The sequence below is a fragment of the Callospermophilus lateralis genome, chromosome 19 (assembly GCF_048772815.1).
Source record: "Callospermophilus lateralis isolate mCalLat2 chromosome 19, mCalLat2.hap1, whole genome shotgun sequence".
Taxonomy (NCBI): domain Eukaryota; kingdom Metazoa; phylum Chordata; class Mammalia; order Rodentia; family Sciuridae; genus Callospermophilus; species Callospermophilus lateralis.
Genome location: NC_135323.1, coordinates 37,771,923 through 37,797,335, shown reverse-complemented (window position 1 = coordinate 37,797,335; position 25,413 = coordinate 37,771,923). Strand labels below are relative to the sequence as shown.

At 43.2% G+C, this 25,413-nt stretch overlaps 1 protein-coding gene across 6 annotated transcripts in view; it reads right to left on the bottom strand.

The window, feature by feature from the left end:
* The window catches only part of Chlsn (cholesin), a 118,432-nt gene extending 108,622 nt beyond the window's left edge, over positions 1–9,810 (bottom strand). Inside the window, exons 1-2 of one of the 6 annotated variants that reach the window (XM_076840757.1) lie at positions 9,730–9,810; positions 1,435–1,564 (exon numbers count right to left, since the gene is read on the bottom strand). In XM_076840757.1, the coding sequence (XP_076696872.1) occupies positions 1,435–1,563 (129 nt within the window). In that variant the 5' untranslated portion in view covers position 1,564; positions 9,730–9,810. Of the gene's footprint in view, positions 1–1,434; positions 1,568–9,729 lie in introns of all 6 variants that reach the window. The other 5 variants (XM_076840759.1, XM_076840758.1, XM_076840760.1 and 2 more) reach the window with 5 other exon arrangements.
* Positions 9,811–25,413: the final 15,603 nt, after the last annotated feature.

Here is a 25,413-nt window from a genome sequence, read left to right as displayed (position 1 = left end):
GGCTGAGGTAGGAGAATAGTGAGTTCAAAGCCAGCCTCAGCAACTTAGCAAGGCCCAAAGCAACTTGTGATACTCTATCCCTAAATAAAATATAAAAAAGGGCTGTGGATATGGCTCATTGGTTAAGTACCCCTGGGTTCAATCCCTGATACCAAAAAAAAAAGGGGGGGCTGGGATTGTGGCTCAGCGGTAGAGCACTTGCTTAGCGCGGGTGGGACCTGGGTTCGAGTCTCTGCACCACATAAAAACAATAACTTTATTGTGTTGTGTCCATCTAAACCTAAAAAATATAAATATTAAAAAAAAAATCACTTAATTGTCTCAGTTCAATGAATTAAGCAACAATGCTAGAACAAATTTCTTTTCCCATTTACTTAATTATTTATATCCAGAAATGAGAAAGGGGGGGGGGGACCAACATTAAACCCTGTCTCATTCAAACATGAAATTCACCAAGGTACGGAACCAAGGGTAAAACTCTGAAAAGCCCCGCCGTGTGATTATGTGGTGCGTGCCTAACCAGTCTGTATTTTACGTTGACTGACTTGACAAAATTTGTGATGTTATGCTATTTTGATCAATGCATACTACTAATTATAAAAAGAACCCAATGTAGAAGGAAAATTTCAACACTCACAACTTAGCAGTAACAAAAAATTTTAGATTTTTCAAAATTTAAAGGTATAAGCATATTTTTATGGTAGACAAGATTTTAGGATGAAGAATAGAAATGCATTAGGAAGAGAGATTGTTCCTGCCTAGTCTTGGGTGGTATTTAAAACCCCAGTTATTTAGAATCTGTTGCATGCAATTCAAACAGTGATGTTAATAGCTGATTTTCAAACTCTCTGCTGGTATTATTGCCAGGTAAGAACATTTTTAGATGTATGTTTTTAAACAGAGCTCCCCAGGTCCCGCCACCTATTGTCAAGGTGAGGAGCCCTTTCTGCAGGGGAAGCCCCGTTCTCTGAGCGCACATCCCCAGCCCAGCTGCAGGTCCCCAGTTATAATCCCAGCCCCATATTCCAATTTTCTGACCTCACATGAATATAAAGCTCTTAAAATTAGGAGAATTACCATTTTTTAGTGATAAGCTCACAATGTTCTAATGGTGAAAATTTGCTTCCCTTAAAAATTTGGATTATTTTTATTTTCTACAATTCTGGACTAACTCGTATTTCTACACAGGCTATGGACGAGTCACCCACCCTACCCCAGGCACCTGATTACCCACAGGGAAAAGGACTCAAGGATTGCTCCCTGGGCCCTCTGTGACCAATCTAGTCTCACACAGGGGCCAGCAAAGAACGCGGCCCAAGCAAGGCAGGAACAGTGCTCCAACCTAACACTGTACCTGCTCTCAGCAGGCGCTGAGTGTGTCCATATGTAGCCCATGTATCTGTCCTCTGCTCCACAGAGGCCGGGTGGCCTTACCTTGGGGCTGGCTTCTTCGTTGTCTGCTGTGGTTTCAAGTGCCTGAGGTCTCTCTTCTGCAGACGCCTTCTTTAACTTTTTGCTCTTTTTCGCTGTCACTTCGGGACCTTTTCTTTTCTGTTTTGCCATCCTGCTATGGAGAAAGCACACTGCTAAATCCATAGGGAAAAAGGGGCTTCCGCCATATAATATTTTTAAACAAAGGGGGGAGCACTTTCCTACTAAGAGACTACAAAGGTATTTCATGAAATACAATATACAAAAGTTAAAAAAAAAAAAGTCAAACTCCTAGTTCATCACCAATTTAACATTTTGGCACATTTCCTTTCTATTTTCTGGGTGTTTTTACTTACAGTAGCTGCATCATGCACACATTACATATTCTATTTTTTTTAATGGCAATCTTTTATTTATTTGCTTGTTTGTTTGTTATGTGGTGCTGAGAATGAAACCCAGTGCCTCACACATGCTAGGCAAGCACTCTACCACTGAGTTACAGTCCAAGCCCTATCATATTCCATATTTCTGACCTCACATGAATATAAAGCTCTTAAAATTATGAGAAATACCATTTTTTAGTGACAAGATCACAATCTTCCAATGGTGAAAATTTGCTTCCCTTAAAAATTTGGATTATTTTTATTTTCTACAATTCTGGACTAACTCATATTCTTACACAGGCCATAGATGAGTCACTCACCCTACCCCAGGCACCTGACTACCCACAGGGGGAAGGACTCAAGGATCACCAGGAGCCTGGGATATCTCCTCCGACCAGGCCAGTCATAAGGACTTATGCAAGAAATATGGGATGTGGGAGGAGAGATGTGCCTTCAAGGTCTATTTCCTCAGGCACAGCAGCTAGTTACTCCTGTACAAGAACAGGAGTCCATGAGCTGTAAAACCAATTCCCTCCATGGGATTATTTGATGAGAGAAACAAGAGCAATGGATGAGTTGCCGGAGCCTGGAAGCTTCGGAGGGGAAGGAGGAAGGAACCCTGGACCTTGCAGGAAGACGATGGCTACTACTGGGATCTGAAGTGGGGACCAGACTACCTCCAGAAGGGAGAAGTAGAAACTAGCAGCCCAAAACACCTTCCCACATGGAACTCCCGTTCTTATGGGGGAGCCAAATACACACTATGTCAAAAGTTGAGAACCAGCCGGGCACTAGTGCACGCTTGTAATCCCAGAGGCTTGAGAGGCTGAGACAGGAGGATCACGAGTTCAAAGCCAGCCTCAGCAAAAGCAAGGTGCTAAGCAACTCAGAGAGACCCTGTCTCTAAATAAAAAATATGAAATACGGCTGGGGATGTGGTTCAGTGGTCAAGTGACTCTGGGTTCAATCTCCAATACCCGCCCCCCCCCCCCAAAAATTGAGAACTGGTATGCAAAAGGGGTGGGTGTCATGGGAAGGTGACCATGTAAACAGGATGATGGGCCTGGAAGCACAGCTCTGTGTAGAGCACTGGCCTCGATGTGCAAGGCCCTGGGCTCAATCCCCAGATCCACAAAAGAAAGAGGATAATCATAATGAAAAGGGCCAAAAGTATCGAGCGTCCCCAGAGACCAAGACCAGTTTGGGGGCCAAATACCACTCTATGTGAAAGCCAGGGGAGCATAAGGTGGATCTGGGACACAAGGGGAGCCAGCACCAAGGATCTCCGCTCCCATTTGGGTCTGTCACTGATGACAGCACACTGAAAGAATATTACTATTCTGGAGTCAGAAAATTCCAAGCTCCATATTCCTTAATTAAGCCTTATCTTTAAAAAGTATTTGAAGCCAGAGGCTACAAATTTCAATTAACTGTGTAATAAGATATCTTGAAAGAATGAGAGTCTGTTGACATAGGGACCCTGAAAACACAAAGCATGGCGCCAGCCCATTACTTGTTAGAGAAAGAAGTTCAGCAAATATTTATACACCAGTTACTATAAAAGTTAAATCTATATTCATTCCGTAAGTTATCATTAAAAACTTTAATCACTAAGTCTATTTGCTAAAAAGAAGAAAAAGATTTTTCCATATTATAGAGTGATCTCTTTAACAGTTCTAAGAGATAATTCATAACTCTGAGACACTAAATGTTTCTTCTAGAAAATATTTTTCATTTCTGGGCAACTGATTTTCAACAAGGGTGGCCAGGCAATTCAAAGAACAATCTCTTCAACAAATGGTGCTGTGACAACTGGACAGCCACACAGGAAACAATGAATCTGAAACCCTACCTCACACCATGCACAAAAAATGAACTCAAAATGGACCAAAAACATAAATGTAAGAGCTAAAACAAAATTCTTGGAAGAAAACATAGAAATACATCTTTAGGCCTTAGATGAGGCAATAGTCTCTCTGTAACATAAGTAGCAAAAGGAAAAAAGTACATAAATTGGACTACAGGGCTGGGGATGTGGCTCAAGCGGTAGCGCGCTCGCCTGGCATGCATGTGGCCCGGGTTCAATCCTCAGCACCACATACAAACAAAGATGTTGTGTCCGCCGAAAACTAAAAAATAAATATTGAAAAAAATTTTTCTCTCTCTCTCTCTAAAAAAAAAAAAAAAAAAAAAATTGGACTACAACAGAATTTACAACTTTTGTGCTGCAAATGATGCCAGCAAGAAAGTAAAAAAAGACAACTTGCAGTCAGAGAGAGAGCATTTTTAAATCACACATCTCACAAGACACCTGAATCCAGAATATATGAAGAACTCTTACAACTCAATAATAAAAGGCAAATAAGCAGGGCACAGTAGCTCACACCTGAAATCCCAGCAGCTCAGGAGGCTGAGGCAGGAGAATTGCAAATTCAAAGCCAGCCTCAACAAAAGCGAGGCACTAAGCAACTCAATAAGACCCTGTCCTAAATAAAAACACAAAATAGGGCTGGGTATGTGGCTCAGTGGCCAAGTGCCCCTGAGTTCAATCCCTGATAGCCCCCTCCAAAGGTTTTTTTAGTACATACTGAAGACCTGAAAAGATGCTTCACTTCATTAGTCACTTAGGAAATGCAAATAAGATTGTGCTCAGTGGCAGAGCACCTGCCTAGCATGTGTGAGGCACTGGGTTGGATCCTCAGCACCACATATAAATAAATAGATAGATAGATAAATAAATAAAGGTACATTGACAACTAAAAAATATTTAAAAAACAACAACAACAACAAAAAAGATACCACTTCATATTCACTAGGATGCCTATAGTAAAAAAAAAAAAAAAAAAAGACAGATTGTGATGGCTCAATGTAGAGTGATTCCCTAGCAGGTGCAAGGTGCTGGGTTCCATCCCAGCACCATAAAATAATGAGCGAGAAAAAGAAAAGACATAATAGTAAATATTGGTAAGAATGTAGAAAAACTGAAGCTGTCATTCACTGCTTGTGTAAGTGGCAGAGTCACTTTGGAAAACAGTCTGGCAGTTCCTCAAAAAGTTAAAAACATGCAATTACCATATGACTCAGCAATTCCAGTCATAGGTGCATATCCAAAAGAAATAAACAACTCCACATTAAAGTTTGTATTCTAATGTTCCTAGCAATATTATTCATAACAGCCAAAGGTGGGAACAACCTAAATGCCCATCAATGGATGAGTAGATAAACTAGGTATTCAGGGTGGAATATTATTCAGCCATAAAAAAGTAAATACTGATACACCTACAAAATGTGTCACCTTGAAACCTGATGCTAAGCGAAAGGAGTCAGATATGAAAGACCACGTATTGCACAATTCAACCTGCATGAAGAACTCAGGATAAGCAAATTGGAGACAGAAAAGGCTAGTGGCTACTCAGGCTATGAGAGAAGTGGCAGTGACTGCTAGTGGGGACAGGGCGTCTTCTGGGAGGAGGAAAATGTTCTAAAGTTAGATTTTGGCAAAGGTTGCACAACCCCATGAATACACTAAAAAAACAAAAACAAACTATATTCTCTCTCAAGTTACCATAAACTTAAAAATACAATGTTCAAGGGGCTAGGGTTGTGGCTCAGCAGTAGAGCACTCACCTAGCACATGCGAGGCACTGGGTTCGATCCTCAGCACCACATAAAAATAAATAAATAAAGTAAAATAAAGATATTATGTCCAACTATAACTAAAAAAAAAATATATAATGTTCAAGTACTGTTTAAAAAATAAGAAAGATATAAATGGGGGAAAATGCACGTAGAAGCCTCCTTGTGGGCTGTTAGTGGCCAAGGTGAGCTCACGGCTACAGGACAACAGAGTAGCCTGCCACCATGGCCCTTGATCATTGCCATTACCAGTGCCTGAATTAATTTCTGTAGAGCAATGAAAACCCAAGATTTCCTTTCTGGTGGTTGGGAGGATTCTGAGGGGGTCAAGGATATTAAGGAAGCTAACCCTAACTACCACTTTATGGAATTAGCATTAAGAGGCCTCACCAAAGCCAGGCCCTGCCCCAACATGCTCTACACACACCAGCCCACTCACCCCCGTGACACATGCAGCTGGCATGCAATGCGGAAACAGGCACATCTGCCCATCAGAGTAGAAAATCAATAGAGAATGTCTGAAATTGGCCAATAACTACATCACAAGCATATTACTTAGAAACACGGAAGTAGGAACAGTAGAAACAGCTGCAAGATTAAACTGTTCTTGCCTTTAAGGACATGAATGGGGGGAGACTAATGATTTTGGTCTACAAGTCGTCTAGCACCATGTCAGTCTTCAGTTACATGCATATGTGACAGCTAATTTGAAGGTTAAAAAATATTGATTTTAGTTGGGTGTGGTGGCATATGCCTGTAATCCCAGTGACTCGGGAGGCTAAGGCAAGATTGCAAGTTTCAGGCCAGCATCAGCAACTTAGCAGGCCCTAAGCAAGTTAGCAAGACCCTGTCTCAAAATAAAAAATAAAATGGGCCGGGGATGTGGCTCAGTGGTTGAGTGCCCATGGGTTTAATTCATAGTACCAAAAAAATAAAATAAAAAGGGCTGGGGCTGTAGTCCAGTGGTAGAGAGTCTCTGAGTTCAACCCCCAGTACCAAATACAAACAAACAAAAATCAATTATTTTCAAAAAAGACTTTTTAAAAAATTATACTGTACAGTATTGGTCAGAGAATAGGAAAAAGGACATTATCATGCCCTGCTAATAGGAGGACAAATTAGTACATCCTTTCTAAAAGATAATTTTATAACATTTATCAAGTGCTTTGGCCCAGTAATTCCACTGCTAGGAATTCATCCTAATGAAATAATCATGGACAGAGATTTATATGTACATAGATGATAATGGCAACACTATCTCTAATATTAAAAAATTGAAAACACCATAATTGTCCAACAGTAGCAGGCCAGGGAAATGAATGACTCCTCTGTGCAAAGGAATATTCCAAAGAAACCATTAACAACTGTGATCTCAAGGAACATCCGTCACGTGGGTAAGTGCTCATAATACAATAAACTGAAAATCAGATATAAATCTATGGAATACAATATGACTCGTTTTGTAAGAAAAATTATAAACAAATGTGCACAAAGGAAAAAAACTAAAAGGAAATATACTAAAATAGATTCAGATTATAAGAATGTTTATTGTTTTCATATGCTCTTCTGTAATTTCTACAATAAAAGCAAAAGAAAAGAAATTGTTTTAAGACACAGCCCAAAAGCTTCAATTAAGCAATTGAAGGATTCCACCAGTACAAAGCAGATGAGCCAGATTGAACAAGCACAGGACGACCAGACCTGTCTGCCAAGGCACACTGCCAGTGATCAAGACGGCTCAAGCAGGCAAAGCTACAGTCCTCAGGTGGAAAAGCATCTCACAGGACCCTGATGAGATAAATCAGCCTATAGGCAAACACCAGGCACACTTTTATTAAACCTGAAAATACTACCCACAGACCCAGCTGACATGGGGGACATCTCAGTTGGTGATGGTCTGATGTGGTCGGGACAGGTTCTAGAGGGGACCTCCAAACCCACCAGGTAAAGTCCCACCCTGAGCCCACAGATCTCTAAGGGCTCAGTGTAAGGAATCCAGATGCAGAAGGGCGGTCCCCACCCCTGGACTGTGGCTCTGTTCTGACCCATGCTGACCCATGCCTAGGCCATGCTCTGAACTGCCTGCTTAGATTAGTGGCCTCCTGGCCTCTGCTATCCTGCCCATGAACACTGCTCTGTTGCCTCCCTATCTGAACACTACTATACTACTGCAGTCACTACAAGCCCACCACCATCCTAATGCCAAGCATCCATGACCAATTCCACCTCCTATCTTTCCAGCTGGCACCCTGGAATCCAATAATCTTTCAACCTCACCAAGATCTGCAATCCACCGACCCTACTACATTTCAACGTCCTTCACCCGTCTCTGTCTCGCCTCCACAATGTAATTTCCATGGTCTCTCAGTCAATCACTCCCATACACTCCCTTGTGGCTCTCTCCCTTCATGCAAAACCCCACCTCTGGAACCTACTCTGCCTGCCAGTGTACTCTAAGCCTGCAACTCCACACAGCTGGAGAGCCCACAGACTCAGGCTGACCAGTCTCAGTTTAAATTCAGAAGCTCTAACCTCAAAGGGATGGTCAGTGCTGCACAGTGATTGAACACCTCCCTACTCCACTGACCTTTCTCCAGACTGACTCCTTCCTTCACCTCTCCTAATCTCACACCTCCAACATCTTCTCTGTTCTCAGTGTAGACCTAGTTTCTGATCACTGAGAACACAGAAAAAAATCTTAGGGAACTTCCACAAGCTCCCACCACATCACCCATCCAGCCAGCATGCCCATGTTCTTATTAGGCCAACCCTTTAGGTGAGTTGAGTCCTCTCCCCCTTGCCTGTCAAGGCAGCACTTTAAGCAACTGTCCCCTCTCCTGCATCGTTAGCTCTTCCCTTCTACTACACCAATTACGACCTCCCCTATCTTATCACGCTCTCCTCTCCACTGGCCCTTTAATGCACACTGCATTTCCCAGGAATTCTGGTCCTCTCTTGCACCCTCTCCCCAGCTCCTTTACCACAATGACACCCATGTGGCTCAGGCTCATTGCTGATATTCAGCAGCATGTGTCAGTTGCTCCCTGCCCCTCTCTTGGCATGCATGTTCTACTTTTCCAGCAGAGACAGCACGCTTTGCTGTTTCTTGATGGCCCTGATCATGAACTCTGAAGGTTCTGGGCTCTGGGCTTCCTTACTTTCTCTGCTATCTCGCTCAGCCATGTGACTCTAAATACCTATTAGATGATGATGGCTTCAAGCCTTCTCCAACTGGAGGCTTCTTCTGGGCTCTCTCCCTGAATTACACTGCCGACTCACTCATATAACTACACATACACTTTGACATCTCCCCTGCACTCAAGACTCACCCATGATACTCAAAGCTCCTGATATCCTCCACAAACCGATCTTCCCAAGGTGTATGTCCTCTTGATAAACATCATCTAATGAAATCCAGATTTTAGCTCAAGCTACAACCTCGGTGCCACCTACAACTCCTCTTGCTTCCTCACACACTCATCCAACCACCACTAAGCCCTGTTGGCTCAAAAGTATCCAGAATTTTACTCTCTCATGGCCTACTACAATTCTCAGTTCTGCCCTCGCCCCTCCAGCTGGTTTCCCATCCAGAACGATTTTAAACACCTAACTGAGATTACATCTCACCTCTGACTGAAAACTTCCCACTACAAGCCAAAGTCCTCCCTGAGGCCACAGGATCCCACATGATCAAACTGCCCCCACCACAATTCCTTCCTTCTCTTTTCTTCATTTGGCCCTGGGCACAGGGGGCTCCTTGCTGGTCCCCCTGCACCTGATATTTCCACTACCCAGACGTTCTTCAAGCTACCAAGGTGTCTCACTCCTTAACCTGCTTCGCCTCTCCCTCTCCATCTCCCGGTCGTAACTTTTCTCCGCGGTTACATATCACCACCTGGTACGTGATCTTCCTCATCTCTCTCTTCTCCCTAGCACTTAGTTCACCAGATCCGAGGTTGGTCTGTTTTGTTAACTGCTGTTTCAGCAGTATCGACACACACGAAGTACAAGGTACGTTTTTTAAAATGAATGGATGACGGAAGGAAATGCAATGCATGCTTATGATAGAAGCGCCGAAGAGCCTCAACAGGGGTTCTTAAAGCCCCAATCCGCAAACACTGGGCAAGAAAGGCTGGAGCCCAGACCCAGCGCGTCCTCCGCTCGCTCGCGCCCGCCCACCAAGCCTTCCGCAAACCCACGTGGAGAGGCCAGCGCACGGGGAGCGGACCTCCAGCGCGGCCCGGATCACAGGCACCTAGAAGCAGCCCCGCGCGTTTACCTGTGCCCACCTGCGCCCACCTGCACGCGCCCTGCTGCACCTTCAATGCCAGCTTCCGGCCGGCCCCGCGCCTCAGGTACACGCCTGTCCCGCCTTCAGCGACTCGGCGCTCCCCATTGGGTAAAGCCTGCCTCGGTCTTCTGTCCGGCCAATGAGAAGCGGCGGCCTCACGGGGGCGGTGCCTCTCCCGGGCGCGGAATGGTGGCGTCATCTCCCTGAGCCCTAGTTGCTGCGGGAGCGCGAGTTGCCAAGGCAACTCACCCTCTAGCCTACACGTGCAGGCTCGCGGGTGCCGCTCTCTGTTCAAAGTTGGAGCTGGTGAGCTAACGGTGGGCATCCAGATTTTTGCTGAGTTCTTAAAGCTCGGGTGCAGAAGTACAGGTATTAAAAAGTAAAAACAAAGAATAGGGAATGCTGCCATGATACCGTGTACCATCTTCAAACGCAACTAGTTAGGCATTGCGCACGGATGTGCGCAAAGGTGCAGAGAATTAGAGCGGAGGTCACCACAAGCGGGATGGGCGTGGAGTGCGTTCTACTCCGCTGCGTGTAGGTAGACGCAGACCTACAGGGAGTAGATAGGAAATAGATTAGAACAAATAAAAGGAATAGGTCAGTAATCCATCCCAGCGATTTAGAAGGCGGAGGCAGGAATATGCCAAGTTCCAGGCCAGCTGCAGTCATTTATTAACACTTTGTCTCAAAATAAAGCGGGCTGGGAGTATAGCTCAGGGGTAGAGCACCGCTGGGTTCAATCCTCAGTATGCCCACCCTCCACTAAAAAAAAAAAATAAGAAGTGAAAGGAAGGACACGGAAATATAATTTTAATCTTTTTAATCTTTTTCAGTCCCGTCACTCCCCAAACTACTTCTTCTAGATCTGTCACTCCCAAATTTTGGGGAAATCTGTAAATCTACAGGGAGTAGATACGAAATAGATTAGAACAAATAAAAGGAATAGGATAAAATAGGATAAAAGGAATACTGGAAATTCACCCACTTGTGAAAATTACCTTGGACACTGTTCATTAGTTCACATAATGACTAGAATAAGCAAAGAAGAGATACAACATTTTAAGAAACCTATAATTTAGGGGATTATCAACATTATCTACTGATCGGATAATGAGACCAAGTGAACGACCAGACACCATAAACCACCTTGTGATCATCAGAATGATGTCATCCTTACCTTCCCACCCCCACCCCTCACGAAGTTTCTTTGAACCCCAAAAGTGTCTCTTTCTCTTGAGAGGGCCCACATTCTCCCTTGAATGCATCTTTACTTTCTTAAATAAATCTCAGTTGGGAAGTAGCTATAGCAATGACAGTGAAATGCAGAGAAAGAGAGAGAAGAGAGGGGTGGGGAGAGAGAGAGCTCTCTGGCTTAAGCCTCATTTTGCTTTTACTTTCACTTATAATAATAATATAATCTTGCATGACTTTTTTTTTTTAATATTTATTTTATTTTAGTTATCGGCGGATACAACATCTTTGTATGTGGTGCTAAGGATCGAACCCGGGCCGCACGCATGCCAGGCGAGTGCGCTACCGCTTGAGCCACATCCCCAGCCCAATCTTGCATGACTTTTGGTGTCTGACTTTAAATTTTCTTTTATAGGAAAACAAGAACCAAGATTTAGAGTTTCAGCTCCTTGCTTTCCTGTGACATCTGTGTCTTTGATGCATGCTGAAATTCTTTCCTATCACCTATGTCAAGAACTCCACTCATGGGGCTGGGCTGTAGCTCAGTGGTAAAGCACTTGCCTTGCATATGTGAGGCACTGGGTTTGATCCTCAGCACCACAAAAAATAAATAAAGATAAACTGTGTGTTTATCTACAACTAAATAAATATTAAAAAAAAAAAAAAAAGAACTCCAATCATCCTAAGTTTAGGCCCCCCTCTGGGAATTCCTGGGACCTCTTCTGGTGACAGACACCTGGTGTATCAAGTTTCAGCTTTTAGAAATAATAATCTAGATGCTTTTGCTATGGGAGGAGAGGGTGATTGCTTGTCAGCCATCTTTTAAGATGAGCTTAGAGGGATGTAATATGTACCAGAAGAAAGGTGGAATCCAGGGGACTTGGGGTGCTAGCACAAGTTAGTGCTCTCTGGTGTCACTTGCTTTGATGATTAGCTTATGAGTAAATTATAATAAATACCTGGTTTGTCTCCCTTGTGTGCATATAGGAGAGTGTCTACAAGGCACATACTCAGACTTGCCGAACCACGGGAATCAGCAGGTTGGAGACTGGGTTTTCAAACAGCTCCAACCGGCTCCCCACAGTGATTGCACTACTCCACAGAAAGAAAACACTCACCCATACAAGTAATATGTAATAAAATATGAGTATATGAAAACACAGTTGGTTTTGCTTATTTAGCTCTGGGAATGTATGGGTAGGCAATGCATATCAGCTTTTCACTGAGCACAGTTAAAAACTGATCCAAATATAGCCATTTTTTTAAAAAAAAATTCTGGGACAGGGATATAGCTTAGTGGAACAGCACAGAAAAAAAAAAAAAAGGTTCTGGTTTTAATCCCATATGGGACAACAATGAAAAAAAAGAAATTCTGTTTTATAGCATCTGAGCGCTAATTGAGCAGTAAAATATTATGAGGCTAATAAACAAAAGAAAAAAGAATCCCAAAGCAGTTAGCCTGACATTTAGGGCAATTTTCACTTAGGGTACAGCGGGTTCTGGAAAAGACAGCAGAAAGCCTGGATATCTGAGCAGGAATTCTGACAGCTTTGTGGGCTGAGGGCCAAACGTTCAATGCCCCATCTTCAGATTGAGAGCCAAGAAAGCTACACGGTGAGAGTGACTGTGAACTAGAAGTAAACCGACCTCACGGGTCCTCCAGAAATCCACTTCAAATTCACCTCAGTGTTGAAACTGCATTGGAAGGATTCAGGAATCACTGCTGGTGCCACTAGACAGTTGAGGGAAGAAATGGTGAATTCTAGAAGACAATCTCTTGGGCCCCAAATTATATCTGCTTATATATTCTGTCCAGCTCCATAGAAAATAGCTATCTGTGCAAGAAAACATCATGATAGAAAGCTAAGAAAAACTATGTACAGTAGATTGCTGATCTACTCATCTGGCAGTATAATGTCATAGATCATGCTAGCTCCAGTCATGTGTTAAGGTGACGCCCAGTGGTCAGTATTGTAGGGGGGCACATGGAGCATCCTCAGTGGTTTGGGATCTTCTGCAGGAGAAGGTTTGGCTTCATCCAGAACTCAGGGGACTGTTCTGTGACTCTTATTGGGGTTTGCCAAAGATTCACAGTCTTATCCCCCACATACCTCTCTGGCATCTTGGATCTTCCAAGTTATACAGTTCAAGTGTGAGATAGTTGATCTATAAACCTCACCTGCTACAGAGCCTTCTCTTACCAGGTGACCCAGTCAAAACCCAAAATCAGACTTCCAATTACTCAATACATGGGTTGTGGCCATATTAAATATGATATAAGCAGCCGCCAAAATCTAAAGGGTCCGGGCTGGGACTGTGGCTCAGTAGAGTGGTTGCCTAGCATGAGCGAGGCACTGGGTTCAATTCTCAGCGCCACATAAAAATAAATAAATAACTAAACGTACTGTGTCCATATACATCTAAAAAACTTTCCAAAAAAATCCAAAGGGTCCAAGGAAAGGCAGGACTCTTAGTGGTGGAAGATCATATTTATGTTCTATTTCTGCATAACAAATGAACCCAAAATTTAGCAGCTTCAAAGAACACTCATTTTTCTCAGTCTCTTGGGTCAGGAGCATGGGCATGGCTTAGCTCTGTGCTTCTGCCTCTTGGCTTGTGGTACCCCGAGCTGAAGTAGGGTATCTGTCAGGCTGTGCTTTCATCTGAAGGATTGTCTGGGACCGTCCCCTCCCAAGTTCACTCAAGTGAATACTGGAAAGAGTCATTCCTCAAAGGTCACACCCCTGTGGCAGTTGGCCTCCCTCAGTTCCTTACTATGTGGCTTCTTCACCAGGCAGTTGATGACATGACGGTTGGCACAAAGATGCATGGACTGCCTCTTGGCAAACTAATCTCAGAAGTGACTTCCCATGATTCTGCCATATTCTGTCTATGACATCATCTTACACTCAGAGAGGGGATTCCCTAGGAGCAGGAAAACCAGGAGGTGGGCAACACCAGGGGCCATATGAGAGCCTGCTGGATCCTGGCGGAAGTGTGATCACTTGGTCCTGGGACATATGGGGGATATTCCAGACCTCTGAAACTTCACTCACACATCCAACCCCTGGAGCTCAGGGCTTCATATCTTCCTCCCCCGGACATGAGTGTCCTACCTATGCACCCAGAGTACTTGCCAGCTGCTCATCACCAGGTCTGTTGAGCACAATGTCATCCATACTGTGGATCATTTAAACTCTGTGATGGGGAGCAAGAGAGTTGACACAGCCCCTGGACATGGCAGCAGACGCGATCCCCTGTGCCTCCCACTTGGGTGCAAATGGTTCTTTATTCTATCTTGATAGGAACAGATCAATAATCACATGCCAGGTGCCCAAAGCTGTGCTGATCTGTTGGAGCAGATGTCCCCAGCACCACAGCTGCAATGAGAGGACATGAAACAACAGCACTCACCTCAGCCACGTGATCCTCAGGGGCATCCCCTCAGCACCTGCTTCAGCCACGATTAGTGGGCACATCCCCAGCATGTGCCTTGGCCACGAGGAGCCACGTGACCCTTTGGGCACCTCCAATTGGTGATTTAGATAATGTTGGAGAGTTTGGAAGACAAAATGTTGTGAATGTAAAACAACTAAGCAAAACAGAAATAAAAAGGTATTTGTTCTGGGCTGGGGTTGTGGCTCAGCGGTAGAGCACTCGCCTAGCAAGGCTCTGGGTTCCATCCTCAGCACCACCTAAAAATAAATAAATGGAATAAAGGTATTGTGACCAACTACAACTAAAAAATCAAAAATAGTTTGGTTTTTTTTTTTCAGTTCTCGGCGGACACAACATCTTTGTTTTTTGTATGTGGTGCTGAGGATCGAACCAGGGCCGCACACATGCCAGGCGAGTGCACCACCGCTTGAGCCACATCCCCAGCCCAGAAATCAAAAATATTTTAAAAAGGTATTTGTTCTAAGGAAAACAAAAATGTTGTAAAGGAAAAGGAAACCTGGTATTGCTACAATAGCTCAATTCTATGGCCAAAATAATGTGAATACAGCTTATTCCCCTTTGGGAAAATGGAGCGGGGTGCAGGGAAAGGGGAGAGTTTCCAAGAGAGATGCAAGGAAGAGATCAAGTTCCCATTTCCTTTGCAGAAAATTAATAGACATGCCTAAAACTGTAATTCGTGAAGTAGCTAATAATTGTGCTATTTAGAGATACAAGCTGCCTCCAAGGAAAGGAAATGGGTGAAAGGACAAAGGTGGGGTGATTTTTTTTTTTTGTAATAAAACTTGCAGGGCTATTTGAATGTTTCAGGGTATGTACAAGTATACCAAAGATCAAAATTAAAATATGTAATAAAGAAAAAAAAAGATGGTTAAAATGTCGAGCAGCTTGGGAGGCTGAGGCAGGAGGATGGTGAGTCAAAGTCAGCCTCAGCAATTTAGCAAGGCCTTGAACAACTCAGTGAGACCCAGACTCTAAATAAAATATTAAAAAGGGCTAGGATATGTCTCAGTGGTTAAGGCCCCTGGGTTCAATCCCAGTACCAAAAATAAATAAATAAGTATTTAAAGCTGGTGAATTTGGGCTGAGGCTATAGTTTAGGGGCAGAGCACTTGCCTAGCACATGTGAGGCACTGGTTCAATCCTTAGCACCACATTAAAAAAAATAAACAAATAAAAGTTTTGAACGATTTTTTTAAAGTAGTGAATTTTTAAATTTTTTTTAGTTGCAGTTGGACACCATACCTTTATTTTATTGATTTATTTTTATGTGATGCTGAGGATCGAACCCAGCGCCTTGCACATGCAAGAGGACTGCTCTACCGCTGAGCCACCACCCCAGCCCCAAAACTGGCGCATTTTATGTCATGTATTTACCGTAATAAAAGTCTGGGTTGGGGGTTAGCACCGTGGTACAGCAGTTCCCAGCATGCACAGGCCCTGAGTTTGATCCCCAACACCAGAGACAGGAAAGAGTCTGTCTCTCCCCCTTTAATGTGGTTGTTTGCCAGGGAGAACTAGTCTGGCCAGGTGTGGTGGCACATGCCTATAATCCCAGTGGTTCAGGAGGCTGAGGCAGGAGAATCATAGGTTCAAAGCCAGCCTTGGCAACTTAGCTAGGTCCTGAGCAGCTTGGCGAGACCCTGTCTCTAAATAAAATATAAAAAGTGCTAGGGATGTGGCTCAGGGGTTAAGTACCACTGGGTTCAATATCTGATACCAGAGGGGGGAAAAAAAAGAACCAGCCTGTTCATTTCTGCCTTCAATTTAGTGTTCCTCCCGCCCCACCATCCTTGTTGACTCACTTTTATTGAATCTATAAAATAACATGACTCCAAAAGTTACAACTGTCTAAAAAGTTAGACTCAGAGAAGTGTCATTTCCTCCCCATCCGGGTATCTCAGTCCCACCCACCCCAACCCAAAGGTAACCATTTTCACTTGTTTGTCTTGTGCTTTTCTAACAATGATAAACAGATAAATGAATATTTACATCCCCTTCTTTCTCACATAAAAGGCAACATCCTACACATTTTCTGCACCAAGCTCCTTTCCTTGTTCTGGAAGTCTCCCCTCATACAGACTCTTCATTCTTTCTGACAGCTTATGGTACTCCGTGTGGCTTTGCCATGGTGCGTGTCATCATGCTCTATTCTGTGAGCATTTAGCTCCTCTCCAGTCCTGCAGCTAAAATAATTGTATACTGAATAATCCTGCTCACGTATTTTCATATTGGTGGCATGACTTCAGGGTAGATTGCTAGAAGTGGGGTCGCTACATACATCCTAGTTCCCCAAGTTCTCGCCAGGTTCCTCCAGCAACGTGTGGAGGACCGTTGCCCCTCAACCTTCCCCAAAGAGAACATTGTCCAAATTGGGATTTTTGCTAATCTGAGAAATGGCATCTCCATGTGGCATTGATTTATATCTCTCCTATGATGAGGGGAGGTGACCATCCCTTTACAGACACAAAGGCACCATTGAAACTCTTCCGTTCCTACCTGTCATTCACTTCCTCTCAGGTTTCTGATCTTCCCCCTCAGTACTAGAGTTCTTCACACATGAGAAATATGTGTGTATGCTGCGACACATCCTGGTTTGTCACTGTCCCCCGACTTTGTGTGTGGTGTTCTCTGCTTTACAAGTGTCCTTTGTCACCATGCAGTTTAACTTACCAAACTTCTCTTGTTGCAAGAACATCCCCAAACCCAGGTCATGGAGAGACTCATGCCTAACACTTGTTGAGATTCACTGTTCACATTCAGATCTCTGATCTGAGTCCTTTCTTGGGTGTGAAGTAGGCTTCTGATGGCATCTTCTATTTCATCACTTGAAATTGATCTGTTTAAATTGTGTATATCACTCTGATTTAGTTTGGAAAAGTCATGTGATTCTAGAAAATTTTCAATGCCTTAGATATTTTCTATTTTATTGGGGTACAAGTTTTCAAAATAATCTCTAATTATTTTCTGTATTCCTGTAGTGTCTGTTGTGATATTTCCTTTTTCATCATGTATGTTAGTAATTTGAGTTTCCTCTCTCCTTCTCTTCGTTAGCATGGCTAAAGGTTTGTCAATTTTATTTAATTTTTTCAAAGAACTAACTTTTTGGTTTGTCAATTTTTTCAATTGTTTCTTTTGTTTCAATTTCATTGATTTCAGCTCTGATTTTAATTATTTTCTGTCTCCTACTAATTTTGGTGTTGGTTGTTCATCTTTTTCTAGGGCTTTGAGATACAATGTTAGGTCATTTATTTGTTGACTTTTTCTTCTTCTAAGGAATGAACTCCATGCAGTGAACTGTCCTCTTAGCACTACTTTCATAGTGTCCCAGAAATTTCAATATATTGTATCAGTGTTCTCATTTACCTCTAAGAATTTTTAAACCTCTTTCTTGATGTCTTTTGCAACCCATTGTTCATTCAGTAGCATATTATTTCGTCTCAAGGTGTTGAAGTAGCTTTCATTTTTTATTTTATCATTGTTTTCTAGTTTCATTCCATTAATATCTGATAGAATTCAGGGTAATATCTCTACATCTTTGTATTTGCTAAGAGTTGCTTTGTGGCATCATATATGGTCTATTTTAGAGAAAGATCCATGTGCTGCTGAGAAGAATATGTATTTGCTCACTGAAGGATGAAATATTCTATGTATGTCAGTTAAGTCTAAGTTATTGATTATATTATTGAGTTCTATAGTTTCTTTGTTCAGCTTTTGTTTGGAAGATGTATCCAGTGGTGAAAGAGCTGTGTTCAAGTCATCCAGAATTATTGTGTTGTGGTCTATTTGACTCTTGAACTTGAGAGGAGTTTGTTTGATGAACGTAGATGCTCCATTGTTTGGGGCATATATATTTATAATTGTTATGTCTTGTTGGTGTATGGTTCTCTTGAGCAGTATGTAGGGTCCTTCTTTATCCCTATTGATTGACTTTAGCTTGAAGTCTACTTTATTTGATATGAGGATGGAAACCCCCATTTGCTTCTGCTTCCATGTGAGAAGTATGATTTTTTCCCAAACTTTCAGCTTCAGTCTGTGGACATCTTTTCCTATGAGATGAGTCTCTTGGAGGCAGCATATTGTTGGGTCCTTTTTGGTGTTGTTTTGATCCAATCTGCTAGTGTATGTCTTTTGATTGGTGAGTTTAGGCCATTAACATTCAGGGTTATTAATGAGACATGATTTGTATTTCTGGCCATTTTTGTCTCTTTTTGTATTTAACTTGACTTGGTTTCTCCTTGATTAGTTTTTTCCCTTAGTGTAATACTTCCCTCTGCTGATTTTCATCATTGTTTCTCATTTCCTCTTCATGTAATGTTTTGCAGAGGATGTTCAGGAGCTGCTAGTTGTAAATTCTTTTAACTTTTGTTTATCATGGAAGGTTTTTATTTCATTATCAAATCTAAAGCTTAATTTTGCTGGATATAAGATTCTCGGTTGACATGCACTTTCAGAGCTTGGTATATGTTGTCCCATGATCTCCTGGCTTTGAGGGTTTGGGTTGAAAAAAATCTGCTGAGATACAAATTGGTCTCCCCCATATGTGATCTGATCCCTCTATTTTGCAGCCTTTAAGATTCTGTCCTTATTCTTTTTTAATATTTATTTTTTAGTCGTAGTTCAACACAATATCGTTTATTTCCCTTATTTATTTTTTTGTGGTGCTGAGAATTGAACCCAGGGTCTTACACGTGCAAGGCGAGTGCTCTCCTGCTGAACCACAATCCCAGCCCCTCTATCCTTATTCTTTATGCTGGGCATTTTCATTATAATGTGACTTGGTATAGATCTATTGTAATTTTGTACATTTGGTGTCTTGTAAGCCTCTTGTTTTGGTTTTCCAATTCGTTCTTCATGCTTGGGAAATTTTCTGATATTATCTCATTGAAGAGATTGTGCATTCCTTTGGTTTGAAAATCTTTGCCTTCCTCTATCCCAATAACTCTTAGATTTGGTTTTTTGATGCTGTCCCATAAGTCTTGGATGTTCTGTTCGTGGTTTCTTACTATCTTCACTGTGTGGTCAACTTTACTTTCCAGTTGTATCGTTTTTTTCTTCCAAGTGATCTAGTCTGTTGGTGATGCTTTCTATTGAGTTTTTTATTTGGTTAATTGTTTCCTTAATTTGAAGGATTTCTGATTGGCTTTTTTTTTCAGAGTCTCTGTCTCTCTCTTGAAGTAATCTTTTGCTACTGTATTTGCTCTCTTATCCCTTTGTTGCATGTATTTGCTCATTTAGGTCATTCTTTAATTCACAGATCATTTTATTTTTATTTTTAAAAAAATTTTTTTAGTTGTTGTTGGATACAATACCTTTATTTTATCTATTTTTTTAATGTGGTGCTGAGGATCGAACCCAGCGCCTCTCATGTGCTAGGTGAGCACTCTACCCCTCCTGAGCCATAGCTGCAGCCCCTCACAGATCTTTTTAATTATGAAGATTCTGAACTCCTTCTCTGGTATTTCATCAGCTTCGCTGTCCATGGGTTCTGTTATTGCAGTATCCTGGTTTGTTTGAGGTAATTTCCTCCCTAGTTTTTTCATGTTGTCTAGGTATCTTCCTTTCTTTCAGTGTGGATCTGAGATATTACAGTTTCTACCCTATCATCTTGTAGTATCTGTGCAGATTACCTGTACCTCACCTTGATGTTGTGCTTCCAGACCCTGCTGGTGTCCCTGGATATATGCTACTGCAACTAAAGGTGGTGGCGGCAATAGTGGAAGTATTTCAAGAGAGCAGTGCCCCAAGATGTATGCAATGTCTTTCAGAGATGAGGCTGAAAGGGTGGGCCTTACACTGTCTTTGGGATACCTGCTCCAAGATGCAGCTGCTTCTAGGCCCTGTCTGTTGTCACAAGGTAGAGGCTACTGCGTGGGGGAGGCTATGGATATGTTTACAGTGTCCCAAGATGAAAGTGGGTTAGGCCTGGGCTCTCAGGTGTTGAGGAGCGGGGGTGGCAGACTCAGACCTACCCTGGGCCTGGGTCCCATGCAGGTTGGTATAGGCAGATCTGGGCTGGACTGAGATCCAGCAGGTGTCTGCTGGTGGCAGGATGGACCTGCGTCTACTGTGAGCCTGGGTCCCACACAGGTTGGTGTAGGTGGATCTGTGGCCCAGATCCAATTTCATTTTTCTAATTGGCTGTCCAGTTATCCCAAAACCAATTTTTAAAAAATTCATCTTTGTCCAGTGATTTGAATACAACTCTTATCACATTCTGTTTCTATACATGCTTGAGTCAGTTTTTTGAATTTTCTATTCTATTCTCTTCTGCCTATTCATGTGCCAGCAGGATACCATTTCAGTTAAACCTTGTCATGTGCTGTGATACCAAAGAGGGCTAATTCCCTGTAGAGCTTCTCTCAGTATTCCTTTGCCATTCTTTCATGTTTAGTTTTCCAAATGCACTTAAGTATTAAGTTACCAGGATCATTTACACACATTAATTTAGAGAAAACAGATGTCTTCATGATGCTGACTCTTCCAAGAACAGGCCCATCTTCCCATTGGTTGGCATCTGCATCCACATTTCAGTCTTTGGAGTGTGTCAAAGTTTTTATCCAGTGTAGGTCTGGCCTTGTTTATTCCCAAGTACTTAACTGACGCTGTAAATGGGATTTTCTCTTCTGTGATATCCTCTGGTTGATTATGGGAATGAAGGTTATTGATTTCAGTGTGGATTTTATACCCTATCACCTCCCCACATCCTTGATTATTTGGGGAGGTACATACATGTAAGGATCTTAAGGAAGTATTGCTCGCTTTTACTTCATTGAACACCTGGGATGCTAAGCTCTCCTTTTCCCTTTCTCTCGATGCTAATATTCCCTAGAGCTCCATCTTGGGTCCAGTACTGCTGTTTCCTTTTCTGGACACCTGTCTTCCCCTTCCTCTCACCTCTCTCCTTGATTTCATGTTTCTGTGGCTTCTGATCTCAGTGCTAACGACTTCTGAGTTCTATCTCCAATCTAGACTCTTCCCCTCAATTCAGACTTATAAGTCCACCTGCCACTGGGCTCCTCTATATAGTCATCCAACAAACGCTCCAACTCAACATCCCAGCACGTGGCTGCAGGAGGAGCTGGGCACTGTCCTCAGCCCTCCCCTCTGCACGTCCTGTTGAAGTAACACTGGAAGATCTCAAATGAGCTTGCTCATCTCCACTTCTCCTACTACCTGCCTCCTCCAGGCCCCCTAACCTCTAACTGGTCTCTGATAGCCTAAGGGTCTCATTTCTATTTTCACCCTTCTAACCTCTGCATGCCCCACACAACAGACAGAACAATCATCTTAAGATGAGGTGATTGTAATGCTCATTTTGCTTTTGATTTTTAAGAGGGTAAACTGTTCACAAGTATAAAATTTCCTCCCAAGTTCCCACAATCACCCTGAGGGCTTGTAGCCCTCCTTCAGACTTACCCAGAGGAAGCTGGCACCTGTTTCCATAACTGTAAACCATACAACATGGCTATGGACGTAGTTATGATGTTCAAAATGAGAGTTTGTGAAATTTTTGGCTTGTTACTATTCATTATCACAAAATAATTTCTTCAGCCATGGAAGATGCAGTTTTATATATAATTATATTATTCTGGGAGGAATGTGTTAAGCCAAGGCAGCTCAGGGCCAGGTAAGAAGCAAGTTGTTGCCTCCTGACAGGAAAATAGCCACACACAGGTGATTCCACAAGGCAGCCCCGCATGAGCACCAGCACCCAGTAACCAAGTAAAACTGTCTTATTTTTTCCTTAGACTCCCACAAGCATCCCACCAGACTGCTACAGTAACCTTTCAATTCTCTTTTCCTTGGTCTTGGGCATTGAGCCCAGGGTGCTTTACCCCTGAGCCACACCCCCTAAATTTCCCAGGCTTGCAATCCTCCTGCTTTGGCCTCCCAAGGGGCTGGGATTACAGGTGTGCACCACAGTGCCTGAAAGTCTTAAGTTGTTTTTGTTTTGTTTTGTTTTGTTTTGTTGGTTGATTGGAACTGGGGATTAAACCCAGGGGTGCGCAATCACTGAGCCACATCCCTAGCCCTTTTTATTTTTCAGTCCTTCTCTCTAAATTGCTCAGCACCTCACTAAATTATTGGGGCTGGCCTTGAACTTGTGATCCTCCTGCTTTAGCCTCCTGGTTCACTGGGATTACAGGTGGGCATCACCACACTTGGCAATCTTAGCTTTTAATACATTGAGAAAACACTCCATTGTAGCTCAGGCATGTGTGTGGAGCCCTCTACAAGTAGATGTTAGCAGAGCCCTTCCCCCACCCCCTGCATCCTGACAATAGGCAAGAAAAATGAAAAGAACAAGAACACAGAAGTGAAAAGCAAACAGTAAACGAGCTCTTTAACTAACATTTAACTAAACTAACATTTAACTAATGCCAGGGCCTAAGTTCTCTCTCACTCACTTTATTCCCTTGTATAAGAAACTGTGGTTATAAGTTTCAGGAAATCAAAGCCGAGCATAGTGACCATGTCTATAATCCCAGCAACTCAGGAGGCTGAGGCAGGAGGATGGCAAGTTCAAGGACAGCCTCAGCAACTTAGTGAGGCCCTGTCTCAAAAATTAAAAGTAAAAAGAACTGAGGATATAGCTCAGTGGTAAAGTGCCCCTGAGTTCAAACCCGACTACCAAAAACAAAAAGCAAAAAAATGAAAATAAAATAATATTTACCCAGGAAAAGTGCACAGGGGCCAAGCTGAGTTAGGCTAGCTTCCCTCTCACATGCTACTCTCGAGACATTTGCAAAACTGAACATCAAAGATCCTGACTCTCAAGCTTGAATTCAGAAAACAAAGAATATTTCAGTCACTGACCCATTTCAGAACCAAGTTGGGTCTTGGGCTTATTGCAAAGAACAAATTCAGAAAGTTAATTTAAAATGCCCCTTTCACACTGCCAACCCACAGCACTAAGCCAGGACTGATGGGCTGCGAGGCTGTTCTTCCTGTGACATTGTTCACAATTCCTCACAGGGCCTTTTGGTGACATCTGGTGAAAAGGTTTGATACTGCAGCCGCATACCAGCATGTCGGCTGTCCCCTAGACCCTGGATACCAGGCAATGTGGCCTTGATTCCTACCCAGGGACAGACTAGATATGCCAGCCAAGGCTCAGCTCTAGAGAAAGAGGAAAGAGCTGAGGCAGAGAGAGATGTCACTTCCCACACTTGCTTTCTGCTTGCTGTAGAGTGGCTAAGATTTAAGATGCGAAGTACTTGAAAACATGTGTCCCACCAGCAAGAGAAAGCACTCAGCTTATGCGCCTGCTTACTGCGCACCTGCCTTTATTGTAGATCCAAAATTGTCTCTGCAAAAGGAGGTTGACAGCTCAAAGGTCATCTTTACAGGAGGGCTGCAGCTGATGGGCATGCGGCAATGATTCTGGCCAAGCCACATGAACTGATGGACTGTGTCACTAGTGCAGCTTTGGTTCAGTCGGATATCCCAACTGTGCTCCTCAACGGGCTCTGTGGGTGCCCAGGCCACTCTGGAGAAGCTCATTAAATGACACACACTGGTCATCCAGTGGCATTTGACCAACCTAGCGCCATTCATGAGCCAAACCACTGGCTACCATGTGCAGGTACAGAACTGGGTCCACGATGTGGCTTAACCCCAAGTTTTGCAATTCCACCTTCCATCATCCAGGGATCCTCAAGCACTTCCACTGAAGCACTCCTGCCCCTTAGGAAAGTGGATCCCTCCTACCCCAGGCTGGGACGGAGCCCTGAGCTGCTGAGGATTAACTCAGAAGTGCATGAAAACCTTTAACACTAAAGAACAGTTCTCCACACTCTACTACTGATCTGAGCATTTTCTATCACAACGTAAACCCACCTGGGGCCCCTCTTCCTTGGCCCATGCTGTAGGCACCCCCTCCTCCACACACACAAAAAATCTTAACTAAGCTTCTCCAGAAATCTTCGCCGTAATTGATCTTAAGACTATAAGCAAAAGAGTCTCTACAAAAGAGTTCAGTGTAGATAAGCTTCCTATTTTCCTGTTGCCCCATTTTACTTGGCCATGAGCCTGGAAGAAATCAGCACTCCAGGTGCTGAACACCCTCTTACTAGTTTTTCACAAACATTTATCCAGTAGAGTAGTTTGTAGAAATGTGTAAACAAGGCCTCTGGGCCTTGAGCTGGACTTCACAGAGATGTCTACATTTCTAAGAGAGGTTCCCAATTGGGCTCCATGCTAACAGCTGGCAGGGGGAGGATAGAAAGGGGAGAAGAAGCTCTCCCCTTCTCAGGTGTTGTCCTTGAAGGGTTAACTTGCTCAACATAGTGAAAGAAAAAAGCTGCTTTATGTGAACTTGTGCAGACTATGAACTTCTGAGCTCCTCCCCTTACATACTGGGTATAAAATTCTGAAACTACCTGAAGTTGGGGTTCAGGGGATTGATTGGTTACAGCCAAAGCTGTGTCCTCTGAGCCTGGCTACAGCCAAATAAAACTGTTTCCTGCTGTTTTCGGTGCCTTACCTCGTCTGTCCCTACAACAGTGCCAACCAACCCTTGCTATGCTTCCAAAGGGCAACCACTAGGAAGATGCCTGGCTCCCTTTACCAAAAGTGCACTTATTAAAATTATGCTACTGCCATGTTTTCACCCGAGTGGGAAAAACTAAACCAGTAACCACACAGCTGATGAGGGTGTGGGAAAATTGACAGAGGGGAAATGTGACCTTTTGCACAGCAACTTGACAGCATCAAAATTTAAAATGGTCATCCCCTTCAGCCCAGCAGTAGCAACTAGGTGACCACAGTGCACCTTGCAGTGATGGGCAGAGAGATGGAAACACAGCCAATGCCCTGGAGTACTGTACACAGCTTGGGTGAGACCTACTAGTGCAGCAGGGTGACGCCATGCTGGAGTCAGAGGAGAAAGTGGGCCGCACATCAGGCAGGCCATGACCTTGATGTTTACAGACGTGTTCTTGCAAATGCACAGAAACCTCTGGATTAACAAGACATGAAGGGGCTGGTGTTGTGGCTGAATGACAGAGCGCTTGCCTG